This window comes from Poecilia latipinna, unplaced genomic scaffold (genome assembly GCF_001443285.1).
Source record: "Poecilia latipinna isolate Pla-1442-1.1 unplaced genomic scaffold, P_latipinna-1.0 Scaffold845, whole genome shotgun sequence".
Taxonomy (NCBI): Eukaryota; Metazoa; Chordata; class Actinopteri; order Cyprinodontiformes; family Poeciliidae; genus Poecilia; species Poecilia latipinna.
The window spans coordinates 20,748-41,982 of NW_015113461.1; the positions used below are offsets into that span (position 1 = coordinate 20,748).

The window sequence follows — 21,235 nt, forward strand, 5'->3', positions numbered from 1 at the left end:
TGAAAAAAAAAAAAAAAAAATTAAAAAAAAAAATAAAAATTGGGCTTTTTTCTCAAAATTTTTTTTTTTTTTTTTTTTTTAGAATTCTGACTTCTCTGAGACGTTTCCTTCATTTTGTCTTACTTACGAGTTTTAGAGTAAACGGCTGAATACAAAAATGCAGGCCACACTTTTCAGATTTTCATTGAGAATTTTCTACTAAAATTTTCTACTTCAGTAAATCTTATTAAAATACATCTGAAATCTGGTTGTATAAATACGTCTTAATATTCACTGAACTCTGATCTAGAACCGCACTGCATTCTGGGAGATGTAGTGAGAGGAAAGACTTTAGCAGCTCAAACTCTCATGGAGAGTTTAGTAAGGTTGGTGGCGTCAACTAACTCACTCGCTCTTTGGTTACCTAGCAACAACCTGTTGAGTAACTTGTGCAGCAACAGTTTCAGGTTTTGCCACTGTGCCTCATAACTGCTTAATAATAAAAAACGACAGTGAAAACTGGATAAAACAAGAAAGGTCACATCACTGGGTTGGGAGTATTTCAAATATATTTAAAACCAAAGAAACTAATCAATAAATAATTATCAGTATTGACTGATGTGAAACACTTATCGTAAAACCTTCAGCCACATCATCCAGCCCTAACGCAAAGTTAAATTCATTTGGTTTAGTTTAGGTGTGATGACATTAGGATGACTAATATCTCATTAGCAAGTTTTTATAATTTATGATAAACTCCTGACAGGCGTATTTTTACGAAGGAGACTCGTTCTTGCATGGGGCCCGTTCTGAGGATCAATCATTCAGTCTGGGTACATACAGCACCTTAAAAAAAGGAAAACTTAAATATGACGATGGAGTTTTGCTACTGCGGAAACCCAACTAGCCATTAAACTTGAAGCAGCTCTGTGTATATTCCCCTCTGCTGGATGTTCTGGGTTAATTAATTCTGGTTGTGTTTTTTTTTTTTTTTTTCCTGTGTGGATCACTGCTGGAGGTGCACTGCTTCTCTGCTTCAGCACTTTGGGCTTGTTTTTGATTTGAAAGGGCCTTGTTCAGCTTCACCTCTTTTATGCTGACTGCAGCTATTTTGATTTTTGTTTTTTTGACCCGTCTTGGATGGAATGTGATCCCAGTCAGTAAAAAGATTTGTGTGCATTTAAGCAGGGACTGGTTTTTTTAAGTTGATAAACACAAAAACAAAAAAATGCCAATATTGTAAACATTGGATTCCATTCAAGCTGGTCTCTGCAGGATGCGCTGTGCGATCGGACAGGTTCGCTGCTCTAGCAGGACTGCATGCCTGCTTATTGCAGATAATGTGTTTGATTATAACCCTGAATAATTTCTACTTTGCTGGCTGACTTTTTATTCCAGTGCTGCCGCATGTATTTCCCATAGACTGGTCTTGGTACAGTGCTCTGAATCTGATTGCCAGACATGCTGGAACTGCTGCAGTATAAGCTGTTGCTTGCATAAGATTTTATTGCAGTGTTGCCATCACTGGAACCTTCTGTCAAGTGCAAATCTCTGTTTTTATTCAAAATAATTACTAAATTTTCAATTAAAAAGTTTTTTCTTGTCCTAAATATGAATAAAATATAGTTTAAATCCTTATGTCCTGCTTATGCTTGTCTGCAATTGAGATTCAGAGTTTGTCCAGGTGTTTGATGTGCATCCACCTAATCATACACTCCTCCTCTCTTTGCATACCCATTCTCCCATCCGCATGCACACACACACTTACACACACTTACACACTCACACACACTTTCATGTGCACACACAAACACATGTTTACATCCATCCAAATGTAGGAGGAAAGTTGCTGTGCTGCGACTCATGCCCAGCTTCCTTCCACCCGGAGTGTCTGGAGATGGAGATGCCCGAAGGCGCTTGGTCCTGCAGTGATTGCAGGGCGGGGAAGAAGCCTCACTACAAACAAATTGTCTGGGTCAAACTGGGAAACTACAGGTAGGCAGAGCACATCGATCGCAGAGTGGTGAGGGTTAGATGTCTGTCATTGTGTGGTTACATTTAAGCAGAGGTGGGTAGAGTCCCCCAAAAACGTACCCAAGTAAGAGTAGGACTACTTCAACACGTTTTCACTCAAGTAGAAGTAAAAAGTAGTCGTCCAAGAAATGAATCAAGAGGGAAAAAAGTATTTGGGAAAAACTAGATGTCGCAAATGTGGAAAATTCTTTAAGGAGCGGCATTATGTAAAATCTTCGGTTTTATTTATTGTATCATCACAAACATGCATGTTGGAGAAATCCTTTAATCTCTGATGGCAACCATTCAGCCGTGGAAAACGCCTGGGTGGACCGAGGCGTGTCACGATAAATTTTACAGGACGATAAATTGTCCCAGAAGTTAAGCCAACAATAAAATATTGTTGGTTTAAGACCAATTTCAAGTAATTTAAAGACAATGGCATAATAATAATGCAAGAACATATTCTTAAAGATCAATAAACTTGAATTTCTAATTAACATTTAACTCTGGAACTGGAAGACATTTTAAATATCCAAACTAAATTAAAGAAAACACAAATGACAAATAAATTAAATGCTGAAGTCTATGTAAACAAAACTGATCTTCAAAAAAAAGGGCTAGTTGAGACCAAAGCATCAGACTGAAGAGTTTTGTCATTCAGTTTTTGGTAGAAAGAGAGAAAAGAGCAAAATGATAAATCATGCAAATCGAAATTCATCCATTTTCTGTACACCCTTGTCCCTTAATGGGGTCGGGAGGGGTGCTGGTGCCCATCTCCAGCGAATGTTTCGGGCGAGAGGCGGGGTCACCCTGGACAGGTCACCAGTCTGTCGCAGGGCAACACAGAGACAGACAGGACACACAACCATGCACACACACTCACACCTAGGGACAATTTAGAGAGACCAATTAACCTGTCAGTCATGTTTTTGGACTGCGGGAGGAAGCTGGAGTACCCAGAGAGAACCCACTCATGCACAGGGAGAACATGCATATTCTAACTTGCTGGGTTGCACGGACGTGTTACAAATGGAAATTTAACTTGTTTTAATTGATCATGTGATTAATTAACTTGTTGCTTATTGCAACAGGTCTGGTTGGATGTAGCACCTCCTTCAAGGCGCAGCTCAGTCTTTGAGCTGCAGTTGCTGATCTCCTTACAGAGCAGCTCTCCTCTGTGACTTCCCCCCCTCAGCTCCTTCAGACTAGCCAGCAGCAATTAGCAAACACCTAGAACTGTGCATCTCATTATATGAGCTGCTTCTCATTGCAACACTGGCAAAAACATTGTTAAAGGGTTAACAGAGGAAAGATTTGATGACATTTTGAAGACATTGTTTCTTAAAGTGACAGAGGCCCAATTTCAATGAATTTTAAGTCATATTTAATATATAAATCATTTTTTAACAACTTGAATATACTATAAAGAGGCACAAAGTACCTGGAAAGTACATAATGGTGCCCCTCTAACATTTAGATTTACAATGAATACCATCCCTTTCCTACAAAAGAAAAAAAATACAGGCGACTTTATTTGCTTGATATTAGTTTTTATATATATATATATATATATATATATATATATATATATATTTTACTGTCACCCAAGTACCGGTTACTTTTGACTCAACAATTTTGGCCTACTTGTCGAAAAGTTTGGCTTAACGTGTTGACTTGGCACCCAGGTTCTCCAGATCAGTCATTAAACAAACTGGAGGCTTCAACTCATGAATACTGGATTTAAAAGACCTGCTGCCAACGTCTAGAATAACGCAGCACACCTTGAGGGATCTAGTTGGATCCAGAGCTAATTTGGCAGTAAAAGTGGAACTGACACAATGTTATTTAGGCTTGTTGTAATGAAATGCTGCAGCGGTTTATGTTCTCCTAGTTGAGTGGAAAGACTGGACTAAAAAAATGTATGAGAAACCTGCAGGCAGCTTAGAGAACCACTCATGAAGACCACTCTAAAAGCATTCACTTTGCTGGATAAATGCTGCAGGAGTTCTTACCCTGTCATTGTTAAGAGGAGAAAAAAAATAAACATTTTGGCATCGCCTGCTTTTATCCTGAGGGAAAAAAAGCCTTCAGTCTGAGTACCTGTAATATCTGAACCTGGCAGGTGAAAGAAAGCAACTAGAGATGAACTCTTAACATCAGCCTCTCAGAAACCCACTGATTTGTATTCTTTATTTTTAGATGTTACAAAATAAATCACATTCTGAAATAAAACAGGTTGGGATGTTTTAGATGGATGTTCTGCATTTTCCTGGAAACTGTTTAGCAAAACGTTTCCTGAAATGAACCAACAGGAGATCTGATTTAATTAACCTCATTTGCAACACCTAGTCTCCCTAAAAGAGGCATGTGGGTTTGTTTTGTCCTGCAGATTGTTAAAGCAAGCTGGAGCAAATATAAATGTAAACACTGTGAGCTTTGCTGAGATCAATAATAAAGAAATTAATTTGTTTTTGTGCTTCAGTAGAGGATGAATCTCTGCTCAACTTTGCCTAAAATAAATACTCCAAATTCAGGTAGTCATCGTTTAATTCAGTAACTGTTACCTCAATTCCTCCATCAGTATGAAAAACAGAAAACCACATGTGAATGAGCAGCATCTAAAAACTAAATCAGTTTTGAATAATTGTGTGGAAATGCAATTGTTTGTAGAATCAGGTTAATCCTGGTTTATGGCACTATTTTTAGATAGATGAAATAACAGTAGATTATAATGCTCTACCGGATTTATGTAATTATCAATCTATTTAAGAAGATCAAATTATTTATTGCGTCATGTAAAAAAAAAAAAAGCTTATTCAAACGCTGGGTAATTAAACAGAAGCTATTATACAAAGTTCACATCTTGAACGTTTTTGTACTTCAATTTGGTTTAAAAAGAGCTTTTAAAAATAGCCCAACCGTTCCCTAGCAACCACAGGCAAGCCCAGCCCGTTACCTAGCAACCCCAGAAAAGCTCCGGCAGATTTGGTGAGCTGGTTTTACCGCTGTATTAGCTGTTCCATTCCTGCTGAACGAGGTAGATGGTTTGTTGTTGATTAACCATTCAGAAAAGACGGTTGGATAAAACCTTTTTCACGTGCGAGTGTAAACGTTGAGTTGGATTTAAAGTGACAGGAGCCCCAAAGAACTCAAAATAAACTGATCAGACTAAAATCTCATGATCTAAGAATTATTTTGTGAAAAAATGTAATGAACATGTTTGGTTTAGCCCATAAATCTATCCTAACCTGTTCAAGGTCACTTTTAAATAAAACACCACAGATCCCTCGCTCTGTAATTACTTTTCTAATCCTTCTCTCCGTCTCGTTACGTTTGACGTTCCTTTTTAGATGGTGGCCGGCTGAGATCTGCAACCCTCGCTTGGTGCCGTCTAACATCCAGAGCCTTCGGCACGACATTGGCGACTTCCCAGTCTTCTTCTTTGGTTCCCATGACTACTACTGGATCAACCAGGGCCGCGTGTTCCCATACGTGGAGAACGACAAGAACTTCGTCACGGGTCAGATCAACATCAACAAAACCTTCAAGAAAGGTGAGATTTGAACCTTTTTGAACCTGTTTGGGTTTCTGTTGCCTCACAACACAGCTGAAGGGATTTCATGAGACGCTGTTCATGTTTCAGCTCTGGAAGAAGCAGCCCGGCGGTTTCAGGAGCTCAAGGCTCAGAGGGAGAGCAGGGAAGCTCTGGAGCAGGAACGCAACTCCCGCAAACCTCCACCATACAAAATCATCAAGGTTTACATCCCTTTAACGTCTCTAAATACACAAAAACGCTTCAGTAGACTCTATCTTAGCGGATATTCTGTTTTTTTCCTGTAACAGTCCAATAAGCCAGTGGGTAAGGTGCAGATGCACGTGGCCGACTTGTCAGAAATCCCTCGATGCAACTGCAAACCAACAGAGGAGCATCCTTGCAGCCTCGACTCCCAGTGTCTAAACCGTATGCTGCAGTACGAGTGTCACCCGCAGGTTTGTATCCCCTTTGTTTGGTAAACAGCTGAATATCCATTGACCATAAAATTTATAATTACGAAATTTAATCTGCTTTAACGGAAACACACCAAGTTAGAAAAAGCTCAGGGTTTTTTTTTTTATAAAAAAGCTTTTTATACTAGGATGAGGTGGGGTTTTTACAGCTGCTACAAAATTTATTGTGTATTTCGCAAATCTGCAATGAAAACACTTTTTTTTTTTTTTTTGAAGAAAATGACAGGAAGTTGTAGCAGGATGATACTACTTAGTGTAATAAGTGTAATAAGATATTTTCACTAGGCTGAAAATCCTTGTTAAGATTTTGTGTTTTTGCAGTGTAGGGCTGTAAATGACTAAAACCCAAAGTGTGACCCCTCTCTTGTCTGCATCAGGTGTGTCCTGCAGGAGACCGATGTGAGAATCAGTGCTTCTCCAAGCGGCTGTACGCAGAAACTGAGGTGGTGAAGACGGAGGGCTGCGGCTGGGGGCTCAGAACGAACCAAACGCTCCGCAAGGTGAGAGCCAAGCCTGACGTCTGGACCATATGTGTCAAACTTGAGGCCCGAGGGTCAAATCCAGCACGCCATAAATATTTATGTGGCCCTCTAGTTTCCAGGGAGTGCATAAGTGTATGCAAGATAACAGTTGAATGCTTAAATATAATTTTATCAATCAAATCAAAGCAGGTTTTATCTATTTACTGTCCCTCCAGTTTTTTTAAACTATGTGATTTTGGAAATTCAGGTAAAATCAGTAGATCCCCACACTTTTTTGCAATAATCCATAATTGTGAGTTTATTTAAATTTTCTACAAAAATAGTCAAAAACATGTGACTACGAACTCCCACCTGCAGGTGGCAGTATTTCTTATTTCTACTACACTGCTGCCTCAACCTCACTTTGTCACATTATACGGCATTTACTGCTGTACATAAAGACAAATACTTCTAAATTAGCACCATAAAATCAAAACATATTCTATATTATTTAATTTTAAGAAGTACTACTCAAATGTAACCACAACTATTTATTAATATTTTAACAGATTCATATCTCTGAACAGATTCATACAGTATTGGTTATCGTAATAATTACTGGGATAGTTTATCATATCAAATTGATTATCTTGACAGACCTATTTCTACAATCTGTTAACTAAATGATGATACACAGTAGTTGCACTGGAAACAAATGTTGATCATAATTTTGTGATTGAATGTAAAACTTAAATTTTTTTATGTAATCATGTATTAGGAGGTTGCTGAAATCAAAACCTGTCATTCAACCTGCTGCTGTCACGACTGACTAGTCAGATAAAGGCGTCTGGTTTATGCCTACTGTAATGAAAAGTGTAATAAAAAGGTTTTCCGTTTCCTTCAGGGTGACTTTGTGACCGAATACGTGGGAGAGGTTATAGACTCGGAGGAATGCCAGCAGCGAATTAAACGAGCCCACGAAAATCACGTGACCAACTTCTACATGCTCACACTAACCAAGGTAAAGATGCTGCTGCTGTGGAAACGTGGAAATTAATCAGTGCCGTAAAAACGCTGGCATGTTGATGGATCATATGAATAAACCACTAAACATAAAATGATGTAAAATAATAAACACTTTAATTTAAACACTGAAAAAGCATAATGCTTCCATAAAACGTATTAAAACAGATCATCAGTAATTCTGCACAAGAAAAACTTCACCTACAAAATGTTTTTTCTTAAGGGAAATGTCTGGAAGGTTATAAAATGTTTCTATGTTCATAAAACATTTAACCGTAAAAACGTGTTCTGTTTTTTTTTCCTTGATGTTTTATTTTTAGCTCTTTAAGCACTCTAGCTTTTTGATGGAACTTTGAAAAAGATATTCGATGTTGTTTATGAAATGTTTGAATCTTTATGTACAGTTTTAACTCTGCAGATTAGAGGTAATCCACCTTAAATTTAAAGTTGTGCACTCAACATCGAAACTCTGGAGAGTGGAAACTCTTGGCAGTTTAAGTAAATCCTTAAAAGCTTTTATTCAACACGGCGTCAAAGCCAACGACGAGTGTAAGTTTTAGTTAATTAAAAGAAGAATAAAACTTCTGTTTTTTCGATATTGCCGGACAGGACCGAGTGATAGACGCCGGCCCAAAAGGAAACTCGTCTCGCTTCATGAACCACAGCTGCAGCCCCAACTGTGAAACCCAGAAGTGGACGGTGAACGGAGATGTTCGCATCGGGCTCTTCACCCTCTGCAACATCGAGGCTGGTGAGTTGAAGACGGAGCATCTATGGCAGCTGTTTTCATGACAGACACACCATTTACTGGGGGACTTGTTGTTGGTTTGTCTGCAGGCACAGAGCTGACGTTCAACTACAACCTACACTGTGTGGGCAACCGGAGGATGTCCTGCCACTGCGGATCCGACAACTGCTCCGGGTTCCTCGGCGTTCAGCCGACGGTGAGCACGTTTGCTCCAAACTTCCCGGAAGCGAACCCGAGATTGGTGAAACTTCACACCTGATGTCTTTTGTGTCGTTTTCTCCAGAGTGCCGTGGTGATGGAGAAGGAGGAGAAGGCTAAGAACGCCAAGCTGAAGCCCAAGAAGCGGAAGCTGCGGCCGGAGGGCAAACACACACACGAATACGTCTGTTTCTGCTGCGGAGAAGGAGGAGAGCTGGTGATGTGCGACAGGAAGGACTGTCCAAAAGCGTATCACCTGCTGTGTCTCAACCTCACCAAGCCGCCATACGGTAAACACAACCTTCATTGTTATTAACCTGAATTTTGACAGAAAAATCTGATTGAGATTAAAAATATATCTTGCAAGAGAATCTTCACCAAGACTGGCAGCAGCACACGGTGTTTACAGAACATCTTATGCAAAACAGAAAAAATTAGTGCCATCATTAATAAATTAGTTAAAAGATTTCTCAAAACATTTACAGACAAAATCAGTAAGAAGAGCCTTAAAATCATTCTGTGACAACAACAAAATGGGTAAAATTCACATCATGCATGTTTTTATGCTTTCATTTGAGTCTCTAAAAACGGTCAAAGTGTTTAAAAAGACCACTTAAGGTTTTTGATATCTGGAAATGATCCGTTTCAAAACTCGTCCAATTGTTGAGTAACATTCTATGGGCACTGCGATGTTACCAAGCAACCCCAACCAGCCCAGCCAGGTTACCTAGCAACTGCAACCGGCCCAGCCAGGTTACCTAGCAACCGCAGCGGAACTCCAGCATGTTTGGTGATTTGGTTTTCTGTGTGCTGAACAATAGCTGCTGGAAAAGACGAGTGTTTTGTTGCTGATTACCGTTCGGAAATCACTTGCTGCATTTTGTTGGTTGTGCAGAAGGCTCGACTTTTGCCTTTTTTTTTTTCTTGTATAATTGCGCTTCTGCTTGCAGTTATTTTCATTTACGAGTGTAAATGTTGAGTTCGGGGCATCCCCAGAACAGAATCACAACAGAACCGGCCTTTTTTATCAGGCTGTTGAGCCTTTTTGGACCCTGGCTCTGACTATGCTACTTATTTGGATTTAAAGTGACATGAGGCCGTAAATCAGAAAATAGTCAGAACTGACCAGAATGACATCTCATCATTTACAATTGATTTGTGCAAAAACTGTAGTAATTATGTTTTGTATCGCCCTTCGACTCATTCTAACCTGTAAGCATGGGTCACTTTTAAAGCCTCAGTTCAGACCTTATCTTCAAGCTTCTCTCTGCAGGACGCTGGGAATGTCCATGGCACGACTGCAGCGTATGCGGCGCCTCGGCTTCGTCACTCTGCGACTTCTGCCCCCGTTCGTTCTGCCGGGACCACGAGGCGGGGGCGCTCACCGCCTCCGCTCTGGACGACCGCCTCTGTTGCTCCAACCACGACCCGCTCAGTCCGCTGGGCTCCGACTCGACCCAGCCGCGGCGCTTCGATCGGAGCCCCGTCAGGGTCAAAGAGGAGTCTAAAGAGTGAAGCCGCAACTTCCACTATACCTCATTCCCAGCGAAGTGCTCTCTGACGTCTGCAGCGGTGCACTTCACAAGGGGGATACAGTGTTTGTTTTTGTTTGTTTTTCTGTTTTTTAAACGGTGCGATAGCCGCTGCTAGCGGCTGGGACACGCCGATGAACTGATGCTGTTGGCAGCGAGAGCAGAGCGACTGAAGGAACGACACGGGAAGGTGACTGAGCATAATCATGCGCTGTTTTCTCTCCTCTCGCCATAAAAGACCAATAGTTACACTTTCTACAGCTCGCCTGCGCCCTCCGGAGGGCCCAGACCTTACTGCGTTTCTTCTTCTACTGTTGGCGCTTTTTTGTCACATTTAAATGTTTCGCATCATTTTAATATCAAATTTTAATATCAAACGCAATCTGTTTGAACTCAAAAACATTCATTGAAATGATGATTTAATTTATTTAAAGGGGAGAAAAGCGAATCAAAACAACCTGGCTAAAGGTAGGAAAGTAATTTCTCACTAATACTTGGATATAAATATTTTATATATTCTTCTTTGCTCTGTTTCAGTTCAAACACACTTCGTTTTGAGCAACAGTGACATAATGTCATACTTTGTCCATCTGAATGAGCTCCAGACTTTGACTAGACCTCTTGAAAAACCTTCATAATGACCTTTTTTAAGTCATTCAGATGTGGAGATACCACTTTTCCATTTTTTCTACATTGAACAAAAACGCCAAATCTTACCAAGTATTTTTGGTTTCTAGTGCGCTTATGTTACACTTGAAATAAGACAAAACTGACTTACAAATAACTTTTCAGGAAGACGTGGGAGCTTATTTTAACAAGACAATTTTCCCATAAGTGAAATTATTTGCCGATGGAACTAGCACTTTCTCATCAATATCAAGGAATTATTTACTTAAAACAAGCTTCCGTATCTTCATAAGTTATTTTTGTCTTAATTCAAGTGTAATAAGATATTTTCACTAAAAAAACCAGAAATACTTGGTAAGATTTTGTGTTTTTACAGTGAATCTAAAATCCTTAGAAATATGATTGTAACCATTACCAGACTGATCATAAGATGGTTTTTGAGATATTCTGGCCTATTTTAATCTGTTAAACTGCTGATCACCTGGGATTAATTTCCTGTTAATTAATGATTTATTAGGCGTAGACAGGTACGTCTTTACATAGACTCAGGATGCTGTGAGCAGCCTTTCCTTTCCTCTATAAATATCATCCTTTGAAAGCAGCTTTTTGTGTTCAGTTAGATTATTTAGCTCTGATATTAAACATTATTTGATCTGAAACATTAAAATGTGACTGAAAAACAAGAGAAACCTGTAAGGAGGCGAACACTTTTTCCACAGTCCTGTAAGTGTTGCCGTGCTTCGGCGCTCTGAAGATCTCAAAAGTTTAGAGAGGAGTAGAGGAGGAGGAGGAGGGGAGGTGCTACGTCGAACCTCTCCACCCGCCGTGCTGCTCTCCTCCCCCGTTTACCTGCTGTAAACGACGTAGACGAGGCAGCTCTTCTTCATCGCCTCCGACACAATCCGCCACCCTACTTCTTCTTTCTTGTGGAAAAAGAACTCGGAAAAATGACCAAATTTGTGCAATTTTACTTTTTTTTTTGTTTGTTTTTGTTTGTTTTGTTTTCCAGGACCACACTACATTCCAATCCTCCTTGAACATGCTTTTTAATATACTTATGGGGTATAGATGAATATAATTATATACAGTATCTATGTTTGTTAATGTTTACAGACAAATTTCTCTCACTTCATCTCGGTGAGTGGTGTATTACGTTTGTTTGTTTCGGTGTTGAACATTACGCAGACCTCTTTGTGAAAATAGTCCTATTAAGGTGAAATATAATGGTATATAGTGTAATGGTATGACATTACAGAAGTACTTGTGATTTCATATTGCCAGTCCCACTCGCCATTGTGTACATAATTGGCTCACCATATTGTAAAGTACTTAAAAGTCAGGACGGCGGAGGCTCTTCTGTCGCGTCTGGAAGGAGAACTTCCTGGTTTTTTGGGGATTTTTTTTAACGTTCTCACGCGTCCTTTACTTAATTCCCGTTACCTGTATAGTAAATGGTTGGGGAGGGGGGGCCAGCTTGTGATCACTGGTGCTGTGTTTCAAGTATTGTTAATAAGCCTTAAGTTTTAATTTTCGGCACGCTGCAGAGGGTTGCAGCTCATTTCAGTTGTTTCATTTCACACGTGTACTGTGACGGCGTTTCTTTTTATGTTTTTGCCAAACCTATGAAAAGCACTTTCACACCGGCAGACACAGAAATACACGGACAAGACAAGTATTTCAAAAAACAGATACCTCTTCTTGTTATAACATTGGAGTTTAATCTATGTTGTGACTGTTTTTGCCTCTTAGTTGGAAACATTGTGAATGCTAGGTCTCCTTTTCCTTTCTTTTTAAACAAAAGTGGCCTAACTGCTAGGAGTTTATTTTGTTGTTGTTGTTTTGGACAGAGGGCGGCCCAAATAGGAATAAACTGCCACCCCAGCTTTTGGTTTAAGCGAGAGAAAAAATCCTCCAGAGGCACTTCTTTTTGTTTGTTTCCAGGAAGAAATGGTGTGACAACAATCCAGTCCAGTATGATGTACAAACACAAACTTCTGTACAGTGTTTTTAAATTGCTCATCAAGTCAGAACAAAAGTTTTTGTATTTATTGCACCGCATTTTATACAGATTTCTTTTTTCCAAACACCAGTGCAGTAACTCGTCTCCCTTCTCAGACGAGAGAAGGGAGACGAGTTACTGCACGTCTCCCTTCTCTCGTGCAGGGAGACGTGCACGAGAGAAGCACGTCTCTCGTGCCAAGGTGTAAACGAACATAGATGATGAAATAATGAGATAAAAAACACACACACACACACACACACGGGGAGTTTTATGTTTTATGCCTGTATCTAACCATTTTCTTACATTTGGTGTAATGATTCCACATTTGATGACAGCATCTGCTTGTCGGCCTGTTTTATGACTCACTGTAATCGGTGTTTTAACGCAGTTCGGTATTGAAATGCGAGGTTTTTTTGTTGCAGATAAATGTAATCATGGCAGGATGAGAGAATTTTCTGTAATCATGTCTGCTTTTCTTTGTTTTTGCCCACGGAAGAAATTTTTGGGGGTCACAGGGTGAAAAAGTGCCAATGTTGCCATGTTCTTTCCTTTAAAGTGTCTTTAAACTTGCTATTGCTTTTGTTTTGCTTTTTTCAGCAAGGCCAGTGTTGCAGCTTTTCAGCAGTTAATGGCTAAAATATTATACGTGAAATCCCCCTTTTTATGTTGCTCAAGTCACTTAATTAAGACCAGGATGAATTGCAGATAATTGCATTGAAAGATTTATTTTTAGGACTATTTTTGCTCTTCTCTAGTAGTTTAAGCTTTCTTTTTCCCTGTTAAACTTGTAGCTGAATGTAGGAAAAAAAAAAAGGAAATAATTAGGAGATTTCTTTTCAACTCCAGTTGTGCTGGAGGTTTTCACATTTTCACCTCAAACCTTTTACAAATCAGACAAATAATCAGAAAAATTACACATTGGAGTTGAGCTATTTATGAAACTAATCCAAAGAGCTGAAAGTGATGGATTCTTTACGCTCTGTCTTTTTGCTTTAATTGTACTTCTGTAGTGCGTCGTTAAAGCACTTTCCTTTGCGAACTTAAAACTTGATGTTTCTGTATGTCTTTGCTTTTCTCACATAAGCCTCCTTGTTGCTTGAGGGAATGTCTTCTGGTTTTTGTGGTTGTATAATTCCCACTGAAGCCTCTGTTTTTGTTGTAATGGTGAATGTTGTCGAGCTGGAGTGCATGCTTCCAACATCAGAGGATTCGAATCGATGCCATTGTTTTACTGTATTTGTTGCTTTTGTTTTGATTTTCACCACATTGCACAGAGATTCTGCAAAAAAAAGAAAATAAAAAAACCCCAAACAGCCTTTATTTTTGTTTTTCTTTGCACCTGTAGATCGCATGATCGCACTCGCATCTTTGTGCCAGTTGGTCGCCTCCTGCCCTACTGAGCTGATGCAGCTGAAGTGTTACTGCTTTAATTGTCTCTCCGTCTGGTTTTATGCTTTTATTTTCTCCTTTAAGTGACCCTTAGCTCTGATTTTTGTTTCAAATCTACGAAGAAACACCCAATCCCTCTCCCCTTTGATGGTCAAAGGGAAAGTTTCAGTTCACTGTTACGTCTTTTTTTTTTTTTGTGCAATGTTGGGCCGTCTGTTGTTGAGGTCTCACCTGACATCCTGTCAAATAGTGTTGGAATAAATGAATAATTTCACCTGCATAAGCACTCTTCATCTCTTCTTACTTGTAGGAAACCTGCTCACAGTAACGCTGACTGGGGTCATATCTATCTCTCTTGGTGTTGCTTCGATTAAACCGTGGATGAACACACACCGCCATGTTAACTACCTGTGTTACGGCATACCACACACACATTGTCGAGGAACCTGTAAATACTTTGCATTGAATTTGCATAGACTCATGTTACTGTGGTGTGCTCTTTTTTTATTTTTATTTTTGCCTGTAAAATTCTGCTTCTAAATGTGTGTGACTGTTGAGAAGACACTCTTCTTTTTGTACATGATCTGTCTTTTTATTTGAAGATATTGATTCTGTCCTTTTTCATTCTGAAGTTGAGTTTGAAGAGTTCAGACATGCCTGAAGTTTGACTTTAATAAAGCTGTACTCTGTCTCAGTGAAACATTTCTTGCTGCTTCACTTTTTAACCATCTATGTAGCAATATATAGCTTTTATCTATTGATATTTTAAAAAGTATTCAGCCCTTTGGATGTTTTACTCTTTTATTGCTTCTACAAATCAATCACATTTGACAAAATTAATAAAGGAGTAAAATTGCAGGTATGACTGAGATCTACAGACTCCAAAGGTGCATCTACTAAACAGTTTAATAGGGTGAACACATATGTAATCAAATATTTATATTTGTCATTATTTTTTGTAGAAATCGGCTTTCACTTTGACATTCGGTTTTTTGTCTTTTCTTATATTTTAACAAAGAAAAGCCCTAATTTTGTTGATCATGATTATTAATTTTAAAACAATAGAAGGATAAAACATCCAAGAGGATTAATACCTACAGGTTCTGCAATATATTTAAGTGTTTGATGTGCAAAATGAAAAGTGAAAAATACGTAAATAATCGATATTTATTTTTCAATTGAAGTGGATTTAACCCCTAGATGGCGAGCTATAACGTGACGTGGCTTCTTGCATCCACGTGTCAAAGCTCGTAAACTGGGCCATATTGAAACTTCTGGTTTACAGAACTCCAAAAAAATAAATTAAGAAATATGCATGCATATTTTCTAAAACAAGTTTAGTTTCATTTAAGTGAAATTAATCAATTATTTGTAGATGTAGGTAATGTTAAGATAATATATTAAGGTACAGTTATTTTTAATATACATTTGTGTGGCTACAGAGTGCTTTTATCTCACTTTATCTTGTTTGTGTCATTTTATGTATTAAAAAAATAATACACAGAATTGAAACCTAATACAATTTTTGTAGATGGTAAATGCGTTATGTCATCATAACATCTCACTGTAAAAAACAATTCTAAGAATGCAGATCTCATAAAAGATGTCATAAAACTATTCCAAAAATGAATTTCAAGACAGAAATGTACCTGTTTTAACAACAACAACGAAAACTTTCGCAGTGACTGCTGACTCTATTGAACAAAGAAACTGGGGAAAAAAAACCCCAACTAAAATTAAGTAAAGAAATCATAATAATAATAATATATCTTATCATAATTATTGTTGTTAATAAGCTTAATAATAATAATAATAATAATAATAATAATAATAATAATAATAAAAGACAAAAACAATTATGTTTGCCTCTCTCTGGGACTTTTATCATGAAACTACAAACCGGAAGTGTCAGTTTTAGCCGTTAGCTTCACTTGCAGCTACCCTCTTCCGTGACACCTCTGTTTCTTCAAATACCTCCAGTGTCTGCAGGAAAAGAGGGATGCCGAGGCTCGTTTTGTGTAAATTAACGCGTTAAATCAAGTATGGAGAGTTGAATTCCGGCCTGTTTAAGGTTAGTAACTGAGACACTCTGCTTCTTTATGATAACACGGAAATGAATCAGATGAAGGATGTATTGTTGTTTGACAAATGCTAGCTTAGCTTATTACAGATTTGCTTCTACTTGATTTTTTTTTCTATTTATTTGATGTTTCTCTATCCTGACAGGTTTTGGTTTGGAGATTGGTTTGATTTTACAATTACCTAAATATGTATTTAGTGAAGTTACATATTTTAATCACACTCTCACCTGGATGTGGAGGGTTTACAGGTGCAGCATGTTGGCCTTTGTGTCAGATTTTAGTTTTAGACAGCGAGGAAAGACGGGGTATAATGTAGCATATTTTATTCATAAGTGTAAATAAACTGCTAAACCCGCTGAGAAAAATCCCAAATGCACTTCCTGACAACGATTTAACATATTCAATTCACATTATCGACAATACTTCTGTGAATAAGTTATAACGTGTTTTCATAAAGGCAGATAAAAATATCGACAAGCCAGTAAATAATCCGGTTTTTCCCACTCTTTTAAAATTGTTTATTGGCAAAGGGTTTACCAAGGAAATTAATCTGTGGGCAGCACGAACGGGATTAATAACAGCAAGCTTTCAACCAGTAAGAGCAGAGAGTTAAGACCAACAACAATGGATCTCTTCTGTACTTAAATATCATTATAACTCTTTATGTTAGTGCTTAAAAGCCACCGGAGGGAAAGGCCAAATGTAAAACATACAGCCAGCAGGTTAAACTGGACTTACTGCTCAAATCATGTCACCAGCTCAGTTACAGAAAAATAAACAAGCTCTTCTTGCATTTCAGTTATGTAGTGAAGTGATATTACTTTCCATCAGAAATAGGGAAAATTATCATTCCTGTTTATTAAAACCAAAAAAGAATATTAAAAAGACTGAAAAACTTTTCTGTCCAAATACAACAAAAAAACATAATATTTCTGATTTCCAAAAATTGCAATCAGCCATGGAAATATTGGTTTTAAATACTAGAAACTTAAAGTATTTATCCCTTTGATGCGTCTGTTATTCTAAAATCACTTTTCATTTTTTTGAACCAGAAACTCTGGCTGATTTACTCTGACTCACCAAAATAGGACAAAAACAAATTAGGAAAAACACCCCTGGTCTGATGAGTCTGGATTGCAGCTGCAGCACTGAGATGGGCGGGTCAGAACCTGGTGCGATCAAAGCATTGAGATATTTTTAAGTCAACATGAACTAAAATCTCTGAGGAATATTACCAAAAGCTGATTTGGATCTGCTTCAGTGTGTGAGTCAGTAGACAGATGTGATCACGTCTACCATAAAATCAGAGGGAAAGCAGAAAGTTTGGTTATTAAAAGATGAATGTTTAGTGTTGTATCTAACATTTTATGAGAAGATTTTAATTTTGCTAAACTGCTTTAAAACAACTTTTACTAATTTAATAACCTAGACTGATACATGCAACATAACATAACACATAAATTTTAGTTTTAGTCATTAATTGGTGGTATTTGCACCTGCTACCCCCAGTTGGCAGATGTTGTCAGTGGCTGCTGATCTGCTCTGCTTTTATATTTTAGAGTCTGACACCAATCAAAAATGTATCTTTACTATCAACTCCAAAGGTCTTGTTTCTATTTTGTCTTTACATTTTTCCATTTAGCTTAAAAACGTTGAAATTAAAATGGAAACAGGCATTGTTTTAAGTGGAAGTAAAATATTTGTCTGTCACTGTGTTGATTTTTATTTAACAAAAATCTCAAAGATCGTTTTTAGCTCCAAACTATGAATATGAAGCCTCTGTTTTGCCCCAACTCTTTCTGCCTTTATGTACTTTATCACTCCTCCACGCCACTTTTTTTTAGCAACTCCATATTATACAACAAAGCCATGTTTTATTACTTCCAGCTTATGTCTAGGGCCTCTGTGGGAAATGGCTCAAACAGGTCTGCTGCACTGTTTGCTTTTGGAGTTCCTTATTCAGGTTTCAGTGAAATTCAACAACATTCTCAATGATTAAAATCAGTTACTGAAAAAACTCTAAGAAGCTTTGAAAGCTTTTTTTTCACCAATAGTTTTGCAATCTAAGGTTTGATTAACAGCCTAAATTTGTAAAACAATATTTACAGTTGAAATTTGATATTTTCATATACCTAATAAAAAGATGCATACACTTTTTTTTTCATTTCCTGAAGTGAAGTCAGACCAAAATTATTTGCCAGAAAACTCGTGTGTACAAGAGACATTTCAAAACATAAAATTTTGTTTCTTTAGTTTACCTTGTCCCTGCTGTAGAATGTTAAATACTGTCACAAGACATTATTAATAATGGTAATAAATTATATATAATAATGAATTGAAACTGTATTATTTAGTTCATTTGTATTGTTTTTATCTCAGAAGTGTGGTGCTGGAAAATTTTGAAAATGTATGCCATCTTATATTCATTTAAGATGATTGTAATCGGGTCTCAGAGTGCTACTAAATAGTTATAATGATCTCCTATAATCTCCTATATAATCCTTTTGAGTATTTTTTGTCTTTTGTTAACCCTTATTTAGTAAAGAAGTGGCAGGATGATGTTTGCTGTTGACTGAAGTCCAAACCAAGAACCAAAATGAAGAGGAGGCTGCTGCAAGGTTTCCTGTCGGAAATCTCCATCCGGTTTGCTCTTCTGTTTGTGTTCCTGTAAGTTTTATCCTTTTTTTCTTTTTTAACATCACAGCAGTTGATGACATAGTGTAGTTTACAGTTCAGCTTTATGGACCCGTCTTCTGAGACGCAGGTGTTGTTTGTGGTTCTGTTAGTGTGACGGAGCAGCTCCCTCCTTTCTACCGAGAGATCCAGGCCGAGGAGATGTGGCTGTACAAGTTCCATCGTGTGGAGTCGGACCACGTACCAACCCCTCTCATGTTTGTATGTATCCCTACAAACAGTAAATATACTTTATTATATGTTATATGTATATGTTTTTTTAGAACACCTAAATATACTTTATATTGGGGTGTAACATGGTAATGACCCTTGAACTTTTGTACATATGAGAAAGTTACAAACACAAACTTGAAATGGATTTTATTGGAATTTTTTTGTGATGGACCAAAACAAAACGGAGCGTAATGGTGAAGTTGTGCTACATTTTTAGTAAACACAAATCCCAGAAGTGTGTTGTACATTTTTATCCTTTACTTGTTCAATTAAACGCCTTGTGATCTTTCTTTTTACTGTAAACCAGTTAGAGTTTAATTGACAGTAGACCTGTAACAAAGGTTACAAGGTTTTGGTTATTTGTTTAAGGGTCTTCCTGTGGTCCACACCACAAACATTACAATAAAACCATGCTATTACAAACATTACAAAAAGGCATAATAAAGTACCTTAAGACACAAACAAAATCAAAACACAAAAATTCAACAATTTCAATGATAAATTGTACCATAAAATATTGTGATATACAACAACAATGTTGTTTTAGGGCCATTTTCAAGTAATATATTGATAATGGCATAATAATGCAAACCTGCCCTATCAAAGACTAATAAACTTTAATTTTGTAAAGATGAAAAAACCCACTGGGCACTGGAACTGGAATATATATTTTATAAATCCAAAATAGATCAACCAAAAACCACAAATAAAACGGAAATAAAAATCTCACACAACCAAAACCATAAATAAAATGTATTATGACGTCTCTATAAACAAAAATGCCCTTCAAAAATATTAATCGGAATCTAAATTATCCAGCTCATTTTAATTTATTGTGCAATTAATTGTACCCATCAATATTGTTTTATTGATGGGTGACAGTAATATTTTATTTTTAGGTGGAAAAAATGCTCAATTTAATTATATTTAGTTTTTTCTGCCTGTTTTTAACATCATGGTTGACCTGTTTTTGAAAGTTCGGCCACATGATAATGGTTGAAGAAGTTTTATTCCTGCAGAATGATGTTTAGTTTCTAAAATTGACTGCTGCTCTTTTCAGAGTGTGGCTGTTTTAACCCCCCTGATTATAATCGTGGTTTTTAATCTGTTGAGAAAGTCTGAGCATGGCGATCTGAGAGAAGCCTCTCTGGGTGAGAAATAAACTCCTACAAACATGTTTCTGACTCATTTCTTGTTTGAGGTGACATATGTTTTTCATGACTTGGTTCTGTTTCCTCCAGCTGTGACTCTGACTCTGGTGCTCAATGGAGTTTTTACCAATGTCATCAAACTTGTTGTTGGCAGGTAAAACATCTCAACATCATGCAAAGTTTTGCAGTTGTTTTTAGTTTTTAGTTCGCCTGCCAATGAAAACATCATCCCGCCTCTGGTTTTATTCCCTTCAGGCCGAGGCCAGATTTCTTCTATCGCTGTTTCCCAGACGGTCAGATGAACTTGGAGCTGCGCTGCAGCGGTGACCCAGATGTTGTCATAGAGGGACGAAAAAGCTTTCCCAGCGGACATTCCTCTTGTAAGCAGCATTTTGATTGAGCTGGTACCAAAATAGTTGTATAAAACGTATTCCTTACTCTATTCAGTAAGTTAAAATCAGTGTATTGCTAAAAATAGCCAAAATGCTAATGTTAACCTAAAAGCTACCAGTGGCATGTAGGGCTTCACTAGCATGTTGTCTTACATTGACTTCCTCCATTAATTGTGCTAAACATGGCTAATAGATGAAATAATAGCTGAAAAGCTTATTTTAGGGAAAAGGCTACTGCTAGACTGCTAGTGGGGCGCAGTGCACTGGTAATGTTTCTGCTAATGTTAATGCACTGCCTTCTGATTTCTACTTTTACAAAAGTAAAAATCAGATGTTTACTTCGTGGTACTTCGTTACCAGAAAAAAGAAAAATATGCTCACCTCTTAACACCAAATTAATAACTAATATTATTTATGACACATAAGCCCTTTTGAAATACTGCTTGTCTGCTTGGGCACAAGAAATTACAGTTGGTAAACTTTGCAAAATTGAAAATCAGATGTTTACTTCATGGCACTTGGTTACCAGAAAATGCCCACGTCTCTTAGCAACAGATTAACAACAAATATTGTTATTGTTCAAAAAACATAAGATTTCTTCTGCTCTTTTGAAATACTGCTCATCTTACAGTACTTACTATTTAACAAGTAAATTTTGCATAAAAATGAAAATGTTTCTTTTTTTGTCATTGGTGGTAAATATAAACATTTAACACAAAAG

The 21,235-nt window shown here is 37.6% G+C and overlaps 2 protein-coding genes across 8 annotated transcripts in view; both read left to right on the forward strand.

The window, feature by feature from the left end:
- nsd3 (nuclear receptor binding SET domain protein 3) overlaps positions 1 to 11,670 on the forward strand; it is a 29,567-nt gene extending 17,897 nt beyond the window's left edge. For all 6 annotated transcript variants that reach the window (XM_015047836.1, XM_015047840.1, XM_015047841.1 and 3 more), the window contains 10 exons: positions 1,818 to 1,974; positions 5,346 to 5,548; positions 5,639 to 5,751; positions 5,839 to 5,985; positions 6,381 to 6,503; positions 7,369 to 7,485; positions 8,097 to 8,238; positions 8,325 to 8,431; positions 8,519 to 8,723; positions 9,707 to 11,670. In XM_015047836.1, the coding sequence (XP_014903322.1) occupies positions 1,818 to 1,974; positions 5,346 to 5,548; positions 5,639 to 5,751; positions 5,839 to 5,985; positions 6,381 to 6,503; positions 7,369 to 7,485; positions 8,097 to 8,238; positions 8,325 to 8,431; positions 8,519 to 8,723; positions 9,707 to 9,948 (1,556 nt within the window). In that variant the 3' untranslated portion in view covers positions 9,949 to 11,670. The remainder of the gene's footprint in view (positions 1 to 1,817; positions 1,975 to 5,345; positions 5,549 to 5,638; positions 5,752 to 5,838; positions 5,986 to 6,380; positions 6,504 to 7,368; positions 7,486 to 8,096; positions 8,239 to 8,324; positions 8,432 to 8,518; positions 8,724 to 9,706) is intronic.
- A 4,226-nt stretch (positions 11,671 to 15,896) lies between these two features.
- plpp5 (phospholipid phosphatase 5) overlaps positions 15,897 to 21,235 on the forward strand; it is a 13,083-nt gene continuing 7,744 nt past the window's right edge. Inside the window, exons 1-6 of one of the 2 annotated variants that reach the window (XM_015047845.1) lie at positions 15,897 to 16,054; positions 18,605 to 18,731; positions 18,851 to 18,959; positions 20,032 to 20,122; positions 20,213 to 20,276; positions 20,378 to 20,502. In XM_015047845.1, the coding sequence (XP_014903331.1) occupies positions 18,661 to 18,731; positions 18,851 to 18,959; positions 20,032 to 20,122; positions 20,213 to 20,276; positions 20,378 to 20,502 (460 nt within the window). In that variant the 5' untranslated portion in view covers positions 15,897 to 16,054; positions 18,605 to 18,660. The remainder of the gene's footprint in view (positions 16,055 to 18,604; positions 18,732 to 18,850; positions 18,960 to 20,031; positions 20,123 to 20,212; positions 20,277 to 20,377; positions 20,503 to 21,235) is intronic. The other variant, XM_015047846.1, reaches the window with a different exon arrangement.